Below are 19,300 nucleotides of genomic sequence, written 5' to 3'. Positions count from 1 at the left end.
AAGAACTGCAAATTACCTGTTACATTAAATTTTATCATCAAAACAATATTACAGTATAAATAAAATAACACATACTAAAGAAATGTTTATTTCTCCCCAGACAACTTTGATCACCACCAAGGCAACTTTGATTGCCACCCGAAAATGAAGATATTCTTTCATGAAAGTAATTTCGGTCTTTCATTTTTTTCTTCAAATTTTGTGTAATTCATTGCACATATGTTTTAATATTACTAGTCTTATGACATGCGCATGTATCCCGTCTCAATAAATACATACTACTATATAACTAATTACATTTGAGTTATAAAATAAGTGTAAGGAAAAAATATGAGTTCCTGAAAAATGATAATTGTTGATTTTATTGAACAATTCAATAAATGAGAAACAGTAATAATATATGTCACGACCCAATTTCACCTATAAGTCGTAATGGCGCCCAACACTACAGCTAGGCAAGCCAACTAATAAATTAAGCATACATTGATAAAATTTAAACCAGGAAAATATAATAAAATCCAAACTCTACCAATGTGTGTGCCAAGACCTGGTGTCACAAGTGTATGAGCATTTAGTAGATTATACAAAACCTCAAATACTGTCTGAAATAAAAATAGAAAAAATAAAAAAATACAAAGAGAGACACTAGTAGCTGCAGAACGGATCAGAGAAACAGCTCACCACTATGCACCTGGATAACGTGGGTGCAAGACGATAGGTCCTCCACTAGTACTTGCCTCAGTCCCTGCACAAAAGTGCAGCAAGTGTAGTATGAGTACGTAAACAACGTGTACCCAGTAAGTATCAAGCCTAATCTCGAAGTGGTAGAGACGAGATGACCTACTTTGACACTCACTATGGGTCAACAATAATAATTAAAATATAACTAGGATATTTAAATCAGTGTAATTTACAGAGTTTTAAAAATAATTTATTTAGTCAGCGGAAATAATCAAATTTCTTCAAATGCAACAATTCTCAATATATTAATTAAATTCCTTCAATTCAAATAATTTTCAATTTATCAATTAAATATCATTTACAGGAATAACAATTAATTCTTTAACAAGCAAGAATAATAATTCATTAAATTTCAAGAATTTTTCAATTTATCAATTAGCTTCGCAAGCTGAAATAAATTATTAAAGTATCGTGTAATTATTAATATTATTAAGCACGATTTCTGCCGAGTACGTATGGCCCGATCCAGAGTGTCGTGTACACTGCCAAGGGACGTGCGGCGCGATCCATAGATGCATCTATCCTGCCGAGGCGTTCGGCCAGCTCCACAAGAAAGGAGGACATTTTCTTATGTACCTTCGGAAGGAGAGTATATTTATTATGAGATAAATTCGGGAGAAAGAATAATTTTTTTTAATAATTAATTAATTTAAATAGATAATCAAACAAATAAATTTTTCCATCCTTTAATATTTTGATCTAACAATTCACAATATATATATATATATATATATATATATATATATATATATATATATATATATATATATATATGTGTGTGTGTATGTCAAATAATATTGATTAAACAAGGAATACAATCTACACAAGTAATTCATGCTTTGAGTCCTACACTACCCGGACTTTAGCATTAATAGTAGCTACGCACGGACTCTCGTCACCTCGTGCGTATGTAGCCCCCACAATTATTAATAATTATTAAATTTAATCCTTATGGGGTAATTTCCTCCCCCCTCCCCCCCCACAAGATTAGACAAGAGACTTACCTCGTCTCAAAGTCCACTTTCCGATTATCGCATCGCGTAAAATTCGCGATTCGATGCCGAAAAATCCGAAACTATTCAAAAGTTATATAAAATAATTAATATATGTTCAATATTTCGAAATTCATATATTAAATAAATTACCCCATCCAAAATGATAAAATTTCTAAAATTCACCCCGGGCCCACGTGCCCGGGTTCTGAAAATTTTCAGATGAAAACGTTACACATAATCTCAAGAACTCAAATATATAATTTCTACCTAATTTCATAACTATTTTCGTGGTTAAAATCTCATTTTTATAAAAATCTAGGTTTTTCACCTAAACTTTTGATTTCTAAGATTTACTAGTTATAATCTACTTATAATCTATGTATTTAACTCAAGGAGTATAGAATTAACTTACCTTCAAATTGTTAGTTGAACTCCCTTCTCAAAAGCTTTGAAATCGCCCGAAAATAGAGAAAAGATGGGCTCAAAATGTGTGAGCCCCGATTTTTAACCATTCAGCAAAGCAGTGGTTTCGCACCTGCGGAAGGGGTACCGCACCTGCGGATTTTGCACCTGCGGAAATTCCTCGCTGGTGCGAGTTTCACTCGCCTGGGCCACGATCGCATCTGCGCAAAAATCCCCGCACCTGCGCGTTCGTAGGTGTGCAAATTGTCCGCACCTACGGTGGATTGCCCCTTCTCTTTTTCCGCTTATGCGCTCAAAATCTCACATATGCGAGTGCCGCGCCTGCGAGCTTCTGTCGCATCTGCGAATGTCGCACCTGCGACTGGCTAAGCACAGGTGCGATTCTGACCGTAGCTAGGAGCTTCAGTTTTGGCTCCCAACTTCCAACTTGGTCCGAGCCTTGTGCGATTGACACTTGGGGTCCCCGGGACCCCGCTCGAACATACCAACAGGTTTGAAATCATAAAACGGACTCGCTCGAACTCTCGGGACGCGTAAAATAATATCAAAACTAAGAATCATACCCTAAACTAAATTGATTCAAACTTAAAAATTTCAATTTCTTCAAATTACTTTCAAATGCGCCGAAATATACTTAAACTACTCGGAATGACACGAAATTATGCGTGCAAGTCTTAAATCACTATACGGAGCCATTCCCAAACTTGGAATTCCAAACGGACTTTAATTTCTCAAAAACCTACTCCAAACCAAATTTAAAGAACTTTAAACCTTCAAATAGTTGATTTTTACTATTAAGCGTCAAAATGCTCCTGGGTTATCCAAAACCAGATTCGGACATATGCCCAAGTCCAAAATTATCATACGAACCTATTGGGACCGTCAAATCCCGATTTCGGGGTATTAAAATGTTGACCGAAGTCAAACTTGCCCCTTTAAGGTTAACTTAAGGAACCAAGTATCCCGATTTCAACCCAAACACTTTCAAATCCCGGACCAACCATCCCCGCAAGTCAATAATCATTAAAAGTACATACGGAAAGTTTTATTTTAGGGAATGGGGTTCTAAAAGTTAAAATGACCGTTTGGGTCATTGCATTTTCTACCTCTTAAACAAACGTTCGTCCTCGAACGGATTTAGAGTTGTACCCGGAGTGCTGAATAAGTGTGGATATCTGCTCCACATGTCTTCCTCGGCCTCCAAAATCGCTTCCTCAACTGGTTGGCCCCTCCATTGGACTTTTACTGCAGAAATCCTCTTGGACCTCAAGTGGCGAACTTGTTTATCAATAATGGCAAATGGCTCTTCTTCATAACCCAAACTCTGATCTAGCTGAACTGTGCTGAAGTCCAACACATGTGATAGGTCAGCATGATACTTACGGAACATAGCTACATGAAAAATTGGATGAACTCCCGATAGATTGGAAGGCAATGCAAGCTCATAAGCAACCTCCCCAACTCTTCTCAATACCTCAAATGGGCCTATAAACCTTGGGCTCAACTTTCCCTTCTTCCCGAATCTCATAATTCCCTTCATCGGCGAAACCTTCGAGAGAATTTTTTCACCTACCATAAATGATAAATCACGTGCTTTCTGATCCGCGTAACTCTTCTGTCTTGATGGTGCTGTACGGAGTCGCTCCTGAATCAACTTAACCTTTTCCAAGGCATCCTTTACCAAATTAGTACCATATAACTTAGCCTCACTGGGCTCAAACCATTCGATAGGTGAACGACATCGACAGTCATATAAAGCCTCAAATGGAGCCATCTCAATGCTGGATTGGTAACTGTTATTATAAGCAAACTCGGCCAAAGGCAGGAAATAATCCCACTGATCTCCAAAGTCAATCACACATCCCCTGAGCATATCCTCCAAAATCTGAATTGTCCGCTCTGACTACCCGTCGGTCTGCGGATGAAAGGTTGTGCTGAGCTCTACACGGGTCCCTAATTCACTCTGTACTGCTCTCCAGAAATGTGAAGTAAACTGAGGGCCTCTATCTGATATGATGGAAATTTGCACCCCGTGCAACCGAACTATCTCCTGAATATAAATCTGGGCCAATCTCTCTGAAGTATACGTAGTCACAACAGGAATAAAATCTGCCGACTTGGTTAACCTGTCAACAATCACCCAAACTGCATCAAACTTCCTCAAGGTCCGTGGCAACCCAACTACAAAGTCCATAGTAATTCGTTCCCATTTCCACTCTGGTATAGTCATCTGCTGAAGTAGGCCACCTGGCCTCTGGTGCTCATATTTGACTTGCTGGCAATTTAGACACCTAGCTACATACTCAACTATGTCCTTTTTCATTCGTCGCCACCAATAATGCTGCCTCAAGTCACGATACATCTTCGTAGTACCTGGATAAATAGAATACCGAGAACTATGTGCCTCCTCCAGGATCTTTTTTCTCAGTTCATCCATATTAGGAACACATAGACGATCCTAGAGTCGCAGAACACCATCCGCATCAATAGTAACTTCCTTGGCACCACCTCGTAGTACCATTTCTCGAAGAACCACTAAGTGTGGATCATCATACTGGCGAGCCTTGATCTGCTCAAATAGTGAAGACTGAGCTACGACACATGCAAGAACTCAGTTGGGCTCTGAAATATCTAGTCGCATAAGTCTGTTGGCCAAGGACTGGATATCCAAAGCTAATGGCCTCTCTTCTGCTAAAATGAAAGCCAAACTACCCATACTATCCGCCTTTCTACTCAAGGCATCTGCAACTACATTTGCTTTACCTGGATGATATAGGATAGTAATATCATAATCTTTTAGTAATTCCAGCCATCTGCACTGCCTCAAATTTAGGTCCCTCAGCTTGAACAAATGCTGCAAACTGTGATGATCAGTATAAACTTCACAAGACACCCATAAAAATAATGCCTCCAAATCTTAAGGGCGTGAACAATCGCAACTAACTCTAAATCATGTACCGGATAATTCTGCTCGTGAGGTTTCAATTGACGTGAAGCATATGCAATAACTCGCCCTTCCTGCATCAATTCACAACCTAAACCAACGTGTGAAGCATCATAGTACACTGTATATATTCCCAAATCGGAAGGTAACACTAACACTGGTGCTGTAGTTAATGCTGTCTTGAGCTTCTGAAAGCTTGACTCACAATCATCGGACAATCAGAACTGAACACCCTTATGGGTTAATTTGGTTAAAGGTGCTGCAATAGATGAAAAAACTTCCACGAACCGACGATAATAACCTGCTAAACCCAGAAAACTCCTGATCTCAGTCGCCGAAGTGGGACGATGCCAATTCTGAACTGCCTCAATCGTTTTGGGATCAACCTTAATACCTTCGCCTGATACAATATGTCCTAAAAATGCTACAAACTCTAGCCAAAACTCACATTTAGAGAACTTAGCATATAGCTTTTGTTCCCACAATGTCTGAAGCACTACTCTCATATGCTGCTCATGTTCCTCCTTGCTGAGCGAGTAGATCAAAATGTCATCAATGAAGACAATGACAAACGAATCAATATATGGCCTGAATACCCTGTTCATCAGATCCATAAACGCTGCCAGGGCATTAGTTAAACTGAAAGATATTACCAGGAATTCATAATGACCATATCTAGTACGGAAAGCAGTTTTCGGTACATCCATATCTCGAATCTTCAACTGATGATACCCGACCTCAAGTTGATCTTAGAGAACACCCTAGCACCCTGCAACTGGTCAAATAGGTCATCAATACGCGGCAACGAGTACTTGTTCTTAATAGTGACTTTGTTCAATTGGCGATAATCAATACATATCCGCATTGTTCCATCCTTCTTTTTCACAAATAATATTGGTGCACCCCAAGGCGATACACTCGGTCTGACGAACCCTTTGGCTAGTAACTCTTCAAGTTGTTTTTTCAATTCTTTCGGAGCCATGCGATACTGTGGGATAGATATAGGCTGGGTATCTGGAGCCAAGTCAATACAAAAATCAATATCACGATCAGGTGGCATACCTGGAAGATCTGAAGGAAATACATCGGAGAACTCCCGAACTACTGGCACTGAATCAATAGCCGGAGTCCCTGCAGTAGTATCCCGAACATAGGCTAGATAAGCCAAACAACCCTTCTCAACCATGTGTTGAGCCTTTATAAAAGAAATAACCTGATTAAATGAACTAACCGACGAACCCTTCCACTCCAGCTTAGGCAAAGATGGAATAGCCAAGGTAGCAGTTTTGGCATGACAATCTAGAATAACATGATATGGAGATAACCAGTCCATATCCAGAATAATTTCAAAATCGATCATCTCGAGCGATAAGAGATCTGCTCTAGTTTCATAACCACAGAATGTAATAATACAAGATCGGTAGATCCGGTTCACAATAACAGAATCGCCTACAGGAGTGGACACATAAACAGGAGTACTCAAGAACTCACGAGAAATACCCAGGAATGGAGCAAATAGAGATGACACATATGAATACGTGGATCCTGGATCAAATAATACTGAGGCATCTTTGCCGCAAACAGAAATAATACTTGTAATCACAGCATCTGAGGCCTCTGTATATAGTCTAGCCGGAAAAGCATAGAACCGAGCTGGAGCGCCAACTGGCTGGCCTCCGCCTGGCTGACCTCCACCTCTAGGACGGCCCCTACCCACTTGTCCTCCACCTCTTGGTGGTCGGACTACTGGTTGAGCAACTGGTCCGGTAAGCATAGGATGCTGACTCTGCTGTACTGGTCTTCCCCGAAGCCTGGGGCAAAACCTCCGTATGTGACTGGGATCCCCGCACTCATAACAACTCTTCGGTGCGATGGGCTACTGACTAAGTGTCTGGCCTTGGGGAACTGAATACCCACTGGGAGGACCCTGAATAACTGGTGGGCGGTAAGAATTCTCTGGTATAACACTGAGATAAGGTCGCACTAGAGCACCTCGAGGAGGTGGTGGTACTGAATATGGGGGTCTGCTGGACTGCCCCCTCACAAACTGACCTCTGTCCCCAGACGGAGCACCTCTGAACTCTCCAGAGTACCTGAACCGCTTATCTCTCATAATCTGATTTCGGCTCCGCTGACGCACACCCTCAATCCTCCGAGCTATCTCCATAACTCGCTCATAAGAAGTACCCATCTCAACCTCTCGAGCTATAGTGGCCTGAATACCAGTATGTAAACCGGCTACAAACCTCCGCACTCTCTTCGCCTCAGTAGGGAGTATCATAAGTGCATGGTGAGATAATTTAGAAAACCTCACCTCATAATCAGTCACTGACATCTGACCCTGCTGGAGCTGCTCAAACTGAAACCGCAACTCTTCCCTCTGGGAGGGTGGGATATACTTGTCCAGGAAGATACGGGTGAACCTGTCCCAAGTCATGGGAGGAGAATTTGCTGGTCTGCCAAGAGCATAAGACTGCCACCATCTACGGGCTCTGCCCTCTAGCTGAAAAGTAGCAAAGTCTACCCCATGAGACTCCAATATCCTCATGTTGTATAGTGTATCCCTGCAACGATTAATGAAGTCTTATGGATCCTCATGTCGCTCACCCCCAAAGACATGAGGATGTAGTCTAGTCCATCTGTCTAATAGTTTCTGAGGATCGGCGGCTAGAGCTGGCCTGGGCTCAGGTGTAGCTGCTACCACTGGCTGGGCTCCACCCATGGGTAGTGCACCCTGGGTCTGAAATACAGCAGTTGCTTGTCCATGATCCTGCGCGGTAGGGGTTTGTGCTCCCCCGCCCGCCTGAGATGTGGCTGGGTCTGCCGGAAATAAACCAGCCAGAGTCATATTGTCCATGAAATGCAGCATGTGACCCATGACATCCAGAAATCTCGGTACAGATGTGAAATCCACCGGAGCTGGCTCTGCCACAGGCACCTCACCCTGCTCCTCAATAATAGGATTCTCTGCTGGACCCACTGGCGGCATAGCTGGAATAGTCCTGGGACGTCCTCGCCCTCTACCACGGGCTGGAGCTCTCCCTCGTCCTCGGCCTCTAGCAACTGGGGAGTAGATCTTCCCCGGTCTGGAACTTCATTCGAGCGCGTTCTCACCATCTGTGATAGAATAAGAGAAGGATATTTAGTACTACATTAATTGCACGATGAAATATGAAGAAAGGTAATTTCCTAGCACCCTATAGCCTCTTGAAGATAAGTACAGATGTCTCCGTACCGATCCGCAAGACTCTATTAGGCCTACTTATAACTTGTAAGACCTAAGTGAACCTAGTGCTCTAATTCCATATTGTCACGACCCAGTTTCACCTATAAGTCGTGATGGCGCCCAACACTACAATTAGGCAAGCCAACTAATAAATTAAGCATACATTGATAAAATTTAAACCAGAAAAATATAATAAAATCCAAACTCTACCAATGTGTGTGCCAAGACCTAGTGTCACAAGTGTATGGGCATCTAGTAGATTATACAAAACCTCAATTATTGTCTGAAATAAAAATAGACAAAATAAAAAAAATACAATGAGAGACACTAGTAGCTGCAGAACGGATCAGAGAAACAGCTCACCACTATGCCCCTGAATAACGTGGGTGAAAGACGATAGGTCCCCCACTAGTACTTGCCTCAGTCCCTACACAAAAGTGCAGCAAGTGTAGTATGAGTACGTAAACAACGTGTACCCAGTAAGTATCAAGCCTAATCTCGAAGTGGTAAAGACGAGATGGCCGACTTTAACACTCACTATGGGTCAACAATAATAATTGAAATATAACTAGGATATTTAAATCAGTGTAATTTACAGAGTTTTAAAAATAATTTATTTAATCAGCGGAAATAATGAAATTTCTCCAAATGCAACAATTCTCAATATATTAATTAAATTCTTTCAATTCAAATAATTTCTAATTTATCAATTAAATATCATTTACAGGAATAACAATTAATTCTTTAACAAGCAAGAATAATAATTCATTAAATTTCAAGGAATTTTTAATTTATCAATTAGATTCGCAAGCTGAAATAAATTATTAAAGCATCGTGTAATTATTAATATTATTAAGCACGATTTCTGCCGAGGACGTACGGCCCGATCCAGAGTGCCGTGTACACTGCCGAGGGACGTGCAGCGCGATCCATAGATGCATCTATCCAACCGAGGAGTTCGGCCCGCTCCACAAGAAAGGAGGATATTTTCTTATGTACCTCCGGAAGGAGAGTATATTTATTATGAGATAAACTCGGGAGGAAGAATAATTTCTTTTAATAATTAATTAATTTAAATAGATAATCAAACAAATAAATTTTTTCATCCTTTAATATTTTGATCTAACAATTCACAAATATATATATATATATATATATTTGTCAAATAATATTGATTAAGCAAGGAATACAATTTACACAAGTAATTCATGCTTTGAGTCCTAAACTATCCGGACTTTAGCATTAATAGTAGTTACGTACGGACTCTCGTCACCTCGTGCGTACGTAGCCCCCGCAATTATCAATAATTATTTAATTTAATCCTTATGGGGTAATTTTTCCCTCACAAGATTAGACAAGAGACTTACCTCGTCTCAAAGTCCACTTTCTGATTATCGCGTCGCGTAAAATTCTCGATTCGATGCCGAAAAATCCGAAACTATTCAAAAGTTATATAAAATAATTAATGTATGTTCAATATTTCGAAATTCATCTATTAAATAAATTACCCTATCCAAAATGGTAAAATTTCTAAAATTCACCCCGGGCCCACGTGCCTGAATTCTGAAAATTTTTGGATGAAAACATTACCCATAATCTCAAGAACTCAAATATAAAATTTCTACCCAATTCCATAACTATTTTCGTGGTTAAAATCTCATTTTTATAAAAATCTAGGTTTTTCACCTAAATATTTGATTTCTAAGATTTACTAGTTATAATCTACTTATAATCTATGTATTTAACTAAGGAGTGTAGAATTAACTTACCTTCAAGTTGTTAGTTGAACTCCCTTCTTAAAAGTTCTGAAATCGCCCGAAAATGGAGAAAAGATGGACTCAAAATGTTTGACCCCCGATTTTTAACCATTCTCCCAAGCAGTGGTTTCGCACCTGCGGAAGGGGTACCGCACCTGCCGATTTCGCACCTGTGAAAATTCCTCGCAAGTGCGAGTTTCACTCCCCTGGGCCACGGTCGCATCTGCGCAAAAATCCTCGCACCTGCGCGTTCGCAGGTACGCAAATCGTCCGCATCTGCGGTGGGTTGTCCCTTCCCTTTTTCCGCTTCTGCGCTCAAAATGTCGCATATGCGAGTGCCGCGTCTGCGAGCTTCTGTCGCATCTGCGAATGTCGCACCTGCGACTGGCTAAGCGCAGGTGCGATTCTGACAGTAGGTGGGAGCTTCAGTTTTGGCTCCCAACTTCCAACTTGGACCAAGCCTCGTCCGATTGACACTCGGGGTCCCTGGGTCCCCGCCCGAACATACCAACAGGTTTGAAATCATAAAACGAACTCGCTCGAATTCTCGGACGCGTAAAACAACATCAAATCTAAGAATCATACCCTAAACCAAATTGATTCAAACTTAAAAATTTCAAGTTCTTCAAATTACTTTCACATGCGCCGAAATATACTTAAACTACTCGGAATGACACGAAATTTTGCGTGCAAGTCTTAAATCACTAAACGGAACTATTCCCAAACTCGAAATTCCAAACGGACTTCAATTTATCAAAAATCTACTCCAAACCAAATTTAAAAAACTTTAAACCTTAAAATGGTTGATTTTTACTATTAAGCGTCAAAAAAGCTCCCGCGTTATCCAAAACTCGATTCGGACATACGCCCAAGTCCAAAATAATCATACGAACCTATTGGGACCGTCAAATCCCGATTCCGGGGTCGTTTTCTCAAAATGTTGACCGAAGTCAAACTTGCCTTTTTAAGGCTAACTTAAGGAACCAAGTGTCCCGATTTCAATCCAAACACTTCCAAATTCCGAACCAACTATCCCCACAAGTCAATAATCATTAAAAGCACATACGAGAAGTTTTATTTTAGAAAATGGGGTTCTAAAAGTTAAAATGACCGTTTGGGTCATTACAATATAGTTCTCAATCATCTTGGTCAATATTTTTAACTTAAAATTTATTCATTGCTAATATTTCAGAAGTTGCCATGCTTATTTTTTACTTTCATCGAGAACACATAAACTTTTGAAAATTTATATTTTTTTCCCCCGAAATCTTCTTGAGAAGTATAGATTCTTAAATTCATTTAAAAACAAATACACACAGGATCATCTAACTGATAATAGAACTTCTGTTTTATCACAAGCAAAATGTAAATTAACCGAATTTATATTCTAAAATTATAAATTTTTAATGACGTCCTATTCCTAGCATCTCGGAGAATTAGGCCAGTTTTATCGTCTCGATAGTTTAGCCATGCACACTATTAACTGTAATGTGTTATATCTTTTTATATGAAATTTGATTAGTCGTATATATTTAAGTCTCATATTTCTAATTTTATGCAATTCTTTCTTCGTTAGAATTTTTTCTCAAAACAACAAATTACATGTTTATAGAAAATAGACATGTTAAATACAAATATTTCTCATGTAATATATAAAATACATTTATGATATAAATATAGTACTTATAAAAACTACAAGAACATCATTCAATATAATTATAGATTTTAATTGGTAGCTTGATCACTACGTAAAAATCACAAGAACTTTTGGCACTAAGAAAATCTTAAAAGACGTTTATTATCACAAAAGTCTGAGAACAAAATAAATGTTAGAAATTTTACCTCAAATATTCTTTTCCCCTTTTTAACTACGGAAAATTTGACCTCTTTAATAGCATATTAAATAATGGACCTCCTACTTATTGTCTTATTCTTTTTCCTTTTTTTAACCTACTAAACGTTTACCTAAAAGTTTGACTTTCTTACTTCTTCTCTTCTTCTTAATTTTTCCTTCTTTTTTTAATTTCATTTGTTTATGTTTACAATTTTATCCATTGTAAAGTGCATTCACGGAGGGTAAAAAAGGCAAACGACATTTCGCTAAGGGTTTTTGTGCTTTTAATATATATATATATATATATATATATATATATATATAATTTTAAAATATTTATACTGATTAACATGAGATATACACTATTTGTACTAATTAAAATAAGATATATGTACAACGCTCGTATCCAGAAAAGAAAAAGATGCTAAGAAACAAAATAGGTCCAGATTTCTAAAACCCCAAAAAATAAAGGGCAAAGAGAAAATAATACCAAAAAGAGAGTTGCAAGATATTTTTGGCATTTACGGCTTGTTTGGATGGTTGTTACACATTGTTTCATAATGTATTACATTGTACTGTATAAATTGATGAATATAATATTTGGATAGATTGTATCTTTTGTTGTTATTTCATGATATCACACACCAACAATATGAAAAATAAACTTGCAATATTATAAAGAAAAATTATGATACGTGATAAATTTATTATATAAAAAAGTAGGGTAAATGATTAAATAATTTTTTTTAATAATAATGATGGGTGGATAAGAGAAAAAGACAAGATAACGGTGCAACCATACCAAATCGGTCGTTACATAAAGTGACACATTTCGTCGTTACGTAACGACAGATTTAACGATACGATACAATAAAATTTAAGTTACAACAAAAACAAACATCGAATTTAAAGTAACAATACGATATAATACAATATGTAACAACCATCCAAACAAGCTGTTAGGCATCAATTCTCCTCACCTTTACAAATGCTCCTTACAAATGCTCCTTTTGTTTTAACATTTGGACATAAATTTCCAAATATAATTTGAAAAAGTTGTTTTAGGTGAAGTTTGATGTGAAATTGAAAATGTGTTTAGATGTGACATTTGGGGCAAATTTTGACATGTTAAAAAGTTTCAAATGATTATGATTTGGCCCAAAAATAGGTCTTGAGCTATATTTGAGATTTGAAAAATTAATTTTCAAAATTTCCTAAAAACTAGATTAATTCTATAAGCGAACACATATTTGATTTTTTTAAAAAAAAAAATTCCAAAACTCATGACCAAACACCTACTAAAAATATCTGTCTTTTCAATTTTCATCTCTTAGATTTGTTCTTTCATATTTTTCTTTTTTGATTGTTCTATTTTTTTATATCTCGAACTTTTTCAACACAGACTGGATTTCATCATCCTCCAAGTATTCTATGTTTTTTACAGTATGAAGACAAAATGTTGGGGTGGTGCTTTAAGAACTGGTCTAATAATTCAATCATGAATTACTTGTCGGCAAAAATTAGTGCACATGTTTTAATTTCTTGTTTTAAATGTATCAAGACGCAGAGGTATACTTTGTCAACAACGAGGGAACAAAGCAGGTCTTCGTTTGACTTATCAAGAGTTCCTTTTCGACCAAAATATTGCAAGTTTAGATTTAAGGGCTAATGAGTTCCATTGTCAGCAAGAAAAGGGGGAAATCTGTACAGAAGCTCTGAATGTTAAGCTTTTCAATTTTAATCAGGAAATATTGCATAAAATTTCTATTTTTAAAGAAGAATATAATGCATTGGAATGTGGAATCTTTTGATAATTTTCCCAAATTAAAAAAATTATATGGAGCGGGTTTGCGCGGGGCGGTTAAAAGCAGCAAATAAGCTTTGCGGGGCGGGGCGGGTTTAAGTCTTCACAGGTTTGCCCCGCCACCGCACCGCACCGTTTTGCCATCCCTATCGGCGAGCGACTCCTCTCCTCTTCAAGTCTTCAACAGGTTCGCCACTTCACGCTCAACTTTTTCATTCTTCAATCTTCATCATTTCTAAGGCAAACAGAAAATTATTTTTACTATACTCTGTGTTATTGAATCCTCCGCAGCATCTAATTATGGAAAGGTAATAACTTGCTAGAGCTACTATTACTTAATAAGAAAGAGAAGAGAATAAGCAAGGTATGCCCACTGCCCAAAACGTTTTTAAGATTTCAGGAAAAAGATACAATCTTTTGCAACATTTTTTGTGTTTTTTTTTTGGTTTTAGCCAGTTGTAAAAGTTCTCGTGTCAAGTTCTGATTATCGAATTGAGAATTTTAATAAACTAAATGAAAAACAATTGTTTTGGGATGATTTTCTGTTTATATAAATGGAAAATTGACAACTGAATTACAAACTAATTCTACTAATAAAGGAAATAGAAACTAGTAACTCTCCTGGGACTGGATACCTGCAGAAAAGAGAGGGTTAGATCAGAATTTAGAAGAAGAAGAAGAAGAGAAGGGAACACAAGGTTATAGAGAAGGAAGAAGGAGAAATTTACCCGAATTTTGTTATGCCCTTTCTCTCTATCCTAGCTGGCTTATATCTTCAATTGAACTGATCTGGGCCGTTTCTGCTCATTAAACTACTTCTAATCTGGACCCTTAATTTGGGTATTTGTAATTCCGGTATAACTAATTCTTTCATTTACACAATTGAGCTTGAAGGTTCATGACATCTCGTGATTAATTTTGAGTTTTTAGCGCTTGTTGTTTAGAGAGCCCACTTTTAATTTGATTGATTAATTTTGGGTTTGGATAATTTTCTGATGCTTAATCAATGGGAATGTAGATTGCTTAGTTTGCCTTGTCTTGCTTCATATATTTTTTCTTCTCTGTTTGCATTACTCTTTTTCTGCATTTGGGTACTTTAGTTTCTGTAGATTGTTTACTATTTTTTGCTGGTTTTGTATGTAGTTCTGTTTGCTCAACGCTATTTTCTGCATATGACTCTCAGAAAATTGCCTATAAACTTTACAACTAAGTCAATTCAGCATTAATCTTCTGTAGATTCTTTTAGAAACTGCAAATGCACTAATAAGGCTTTCCGATGTTGTAGAATACTAGAATATGTATTTGCTTTTGCTTACTTGGGTGAAATGATACTATGAGCACATTTTTTTTTTTTTTTCTCTTTTAAATGAAAGTTAAGGTGTAAGTTTGTATTTAGGTTTTGCTTGCTTGAATGAAGTTTGAGTCATTGAGCTTACTTTTGGTTTTTGTTGTTGTTGCTTGAATGAATGAAGCTATCAGCATATTCTTGGGGTTTCTTTCTTGAATAAGTTGAGGTATAGGTTTTATTCTAGGTTTCGATTGCTTGAATGACAACTGAAGTGATGAGCATGTTCATGGGGTTTGCCTGAGGAAAGCAAAATGAAGATAGAAGCATATTTTTGGGTTTTTTTATACTATTATTGGTGCTTATGCTATGCCATAACTGCTTGATCGTTTTAAAAAAAAATAGAATTTGCTGCAACTTGCAGGAATAGAAATGTTGAGCACCACGCCAATATTACCCCTTCCAGCGCCCCCGTTGGATGGGAATCTGGGACCAACACCTCCGGCGCAGGTGGTAGAGGAACCAAAGGATGATAACATGGAGGAAAATGAAGAGGACAACAATAAAGCCAATAATGTTCCAACGTCTGTTGCAACACATACGAGAACCATTGGTATCATTTATCCTCCTCCAGATATTAGGAGTATTGTCGACAAGACTGCACAGTTTGTGGCGAAGAATGGTCCAGAATTTGAGAAGAGGATTGTTCTAAATAACGCCGGCAATGCAAAATTTAACTTCCTGAATGCTTTTGATCCTTACCATGCCTATTATCAGCACCGTTTGGCTGAAGCTCGTGCACAGAATCAGGCTTCTGGAGAGCAGCCTACTCAACCAGCAGACCAAGAAGCAGCCCCTGCTCCTCCTACCGCTGATGGTGCTGAGGCAACTGCTAGGCCTGATCCGTCAGCTCAGTTTAGACCTGTCAGAAGGGTTCTTGAGCCACCTGAGGCAGAGCAATATACTGTTAGACTCCCTGAAGGGATCACAGGTGAAGAATTGGATATCATTAAGCTTACAGCACAATTTGTGGCCAGAAATGGGAAGTCTTTCTTAACAGGGTTGACGAGCAGGGAGATTAATAATCCGCAGTTTCATTTTCTAAAGCCTACTCACAGCATGTTCATGTTTTTCACTTCACTTGCGGATGCGTATTCGAAAGTTCTGATGCCTCCTAAAGGCTTGACGGATAAGCTGCGGAAGAGTGCTGCTGACATGACAACAGTCCTGGAGCGATGTCTGCATCGATTGGAGTGGGAAAAGTCACAGGAGCAGGCTAGGCAGAAAGCTGAAGATGAGATAGAACAGGAGAGATTGCAGATGGCTATGATTGATTGGCATGATTTTGTTGTCGTTGAGACTATAGATTTTGCTGATGATGAGGAACAGGATTTACCTCCACCTATGACCCTTGAGGAGGTTATAAGGAGGAGCAAGATGCCTACGTTGGAGGAAGAAGAGTATGTTGAGCCCGGAAAAGAGGTGGAAATGGAGATGGATGAAGAAGAGGCGCAGCTAGTCGAAGAAGGTATGAGAGCTGCGACTCTTCAAGAGAATGGTGATGTCAAGAGTGCTGCAACCATGGCAATTGCAGAGGAACAGGACCCACCTATGCGGATTGTGAAGTACTGGAAGAGGCCTGAAGAGAGGATCCCCGCAGAAAGGGACCCAACTAAGTATGTTGTCTCTCCTATAACTGGTGAGTTAATACCTATTAATGAAATGTCTGAACATATGAGGATCTCTCTCATTGATCCGAAGTACAAGGAACAGAAAGACAGGATGTTTGCAAAGATTAAGGAGACAACTCTTGCGCAGGATGATGAGATATCTAGGAACATTGTTGGGCTTGCAAGAACCCGTCCGGATATATTTGGTACTACGGAAGAAGAAGTTTCAAATGCGGTCAAGGCTGAGATTGAGAAAAAAAAGGAAGAGCCGAAGCAGGTCATATGGGATGGTCACACAGGTAGCATTGGTCGCACTGCAAGCCAGGCAATGTCTCAGAACACTAATGCAGATGATCAGAATGATGCTGCAAATGATGAAAGAAACCTTCCTGGTCCGCAGGCTCCTCCACCTCCGAGGCCTGGTTTTCCATCTGTTAGGCCACTACCTCCACCTCCTGGGCTTGCGCTGAATATTCCTAGGCCTCCTAATACAGTCCAGTATTCCACCTCCGCCAGTGCTGGGGTTGCTGCTCCGCCTCCACCTCGACCTCCTATGGTTAACATGATTCCTCAGGTTCGGCCCCCACCTCCTCCCATCCCACAGATGCTAGGTCAGCAAAATCTCATGGTAAATCGTCCACCAATGCCTCCATCAATGGCCATGAATTCGCATGGCCATCCTATTGCACCACCTCCTGGATCACAGTTTACACCTTTGGGAGCACCTCGACCCTTTGTTGCCCTCCCGATGTCCCAGCCCGGAATGTCTATGGTTCTGCCTCCTCCTATTCCCCAAGGAATGCCGCCTCCTCCTCCACTGGAAGAAGCTCCTCCTCTACCTGAAGAGCCAGAGCCGAAGAGGCAAAAGCTTGATGAGTCTGTTCTCATTCCTGAAGAGCAGTTTTTGGCTCAGCACTCGGTAGGGATAGCTTTCTTTGTTACTTTTTCCTCCAATATTTTTACATAATTGTCTGGGTCTCTTTTAGAACTTTGTTTAATGCCTCATGTTTACTTACATCCTTGCAAATTTTGTTTCCTGCTGGGTTGTATTGCAGGGTCCTGCAAGGATCAATGTATCCGTGCCGAATACTGACGAAGGGAATCTCAAAGGACAAGTTCTGGAAATCACAGTGCAATCTCTGTCTGAAAGCATTGCCAGTCTAAAAGAGAAGATTTCCGGGGAGGTTCAGCTTCCTGCAAACAAACAAAAGCTGAGTGGAAAGGCTGGTTTTCTCAAGGACAACTTGTCTCTTGCATACTATAATGTTGCATCTGGAGAAATTCTCAGTCTCTCTCTGAGAGAACGTGGTGGCAGAAAGAGATGAATGGGGAGTTATTTTGCATGGCCTTCAAAGGTTTATTTTGGAACTGTTTGGCATATCTAATCCTTGTTATGAATTTAAAGATTTCTCCATACTTCTTTCATGTTATTTTGGAGATTATATTGGTCTTGTACTTATAGTTTTTCTTTTTGCAATTTAATCAACTTTATCCTTCAAGCTGATGGTTGTGGGTATCTACTACAGATTTTGGCATGTTGGCGATCATCCATGAGGACAACAGGGAGTTTATTAGTTCTATGTTTATAAGTGCAATGACTGTGCGTTGTGTTTATGTTACTAATTTGTGTTTGTCTTGACGTGTGCAGTTGCTTCACCCTAACTAGAGCTCAGTTGTTATTTTGTTGTATCTTCTAGGTCCAAGGCCATTTTGGATTAGAATTTTCTAATGTATTTTTGGCAGATATTCCTTATAAATTTAGAGGCTTCGCATAGCAATTTAATATCTCTGATTCTTATCTGGACTTTAGGACTTATTTCTGTAGAAGATGTGCTTGTCGTGGTGGGAGATACTTGTCGCAAGCACAGCTGCCTCTTTTGTGGTGCGTTTTTTGGGGCACTTGAGCCCCCTTCATTGATTTGGTTTGTTTTGATGGAGTCTGCTGTATGGAGAAAGTGACTATGGTTTCTCTGATGCGTTTATTTTATCAACACAGCTTTCACCCTGTTAAGGGCTGTGATATATGCTGTATTTGTCGGTTGTTTTATGAGCTCGATAGCAAAAGCAGGTAGACTTATTGCCCTTTTCATTGGTGTGTTCATTTATTGTTTGGTGAGAACCTGTTGGAAGAAATCAAGATTCAACATTTTTCTTTTTGCAGTTTGCCCTGGCTTTTAGAGGATGTCGCAGATTGATGATTGATACATGCTTTTGTAATCTTTGGAAGTTACTTATTTTCTAGCGGATAATGTGCCATCTTAGGTTCATTAGCTATAATTTTTAACGGAATTGGTTGATCGGGTTATATGTCTGTACTTTTGTGCAGTTTGTAGCTTGCGCCACGCATTTGTGGGGTCTATTAATCATAATTTCACTCCAATTGATGATATTAGTACTAGTGAGATTTGGCAGCTGGGAATGTGACGGACATATTTTAAGAAGCTGCATCCTATGAAATCATGCTCTCTATCCATGTGTTATCTTTTAACTGCCCAGCTTTCCCTAGCAAGCAGAAGTTATGAACAGAAACCATTGGATGCGACTTCTAGATGAGGTGGCTTTTTTGGTGAGACAATGAAGTTTCAAGGAGTTTGCTTGGATTTTACCTGAATTAGATAATC

General features: G+C 39.0%; 1 protein-coding gene across 6 annotated transcripts; it reads left to right on the top strand.

Annotated features, from left to right (window-relative positions):
• Positions 1 to 13,362: 13,362 nt before the first annotated feature.
• LOC104103628 (probable splicing factor 3A subunit 1) lies at positions 13,363 to 19,068 on the top strand. 6 transcript variants are annotated; one of them, XR_011415237.1, is made up of 6 exons: positions 13,364 to 13,911; positions 15,434 to 17,598; positions 17,735 to 18,034; positions 18,490 to 18,561; positions 18,676 to 18,747; positions 18,841 to 19,068. XR_011415237.1 is itself a non-coding variant. In XM_070199453.1 (4 exons), the coding sequence occupies exons 3-4, from the start codon at positions 15,442 to 15,444 to the stop codon at positions 18,002 to 18,004; spliced, it is 2,427 nt and encodes an 808-aa protein (XP_070055554.1). In that variant the 5' UTR covers positions 13,363 to 13,911; positions 14,016 to 14,088; positions 15,434 to 15,441; the 3' UTR covers positions 18,005 to 18,464. The 6 variants fall into 6 exon arrangements, 4 of the variants coding, with proteins under 4 accessions (XP_070055554.1, XP_070055552.1, XP_070055555.1 ...); XR_011415236.1 differs by having other exon boundaries at positions 18,206 to 18,561; XM_070199453.1 differs by lacking the exons at positions 18,490 to 18,561; positions 18,676 to 18,747; positions 18,841 to 19,068 and adding an exon at positions 14,016 to 14,088 and having other exon boundaries at positions 13,363 to 13,911; positions 17,735 to 18,464.
• The last annotated feature ends 232 nt before the right edge of the window (positions 19,069 to 19,300 follow it).

The sequence above is a fragment of the Nicotiana tomentosiformis genome, chromosome 4, assembly GCF_000390325.3.
Source record: "Nicotiana tomentosiformis chromosome 4, ASM39032v3, whole genome shotgun sequence".
Classification (NCBI taxonomy): domain Eukaryota; kingdom Viridiplantae; phylum Streptophyta; class Magnoliopsida; order Solanales; family Solanaceae; genus Nicotiana; species Nicotiana tomentosiformis.
The sequence above is the reverse complement of the archived record's forward strand: the minus strand, read 5'-3'. Positions and strand labels throughout refer to the sequence as shown.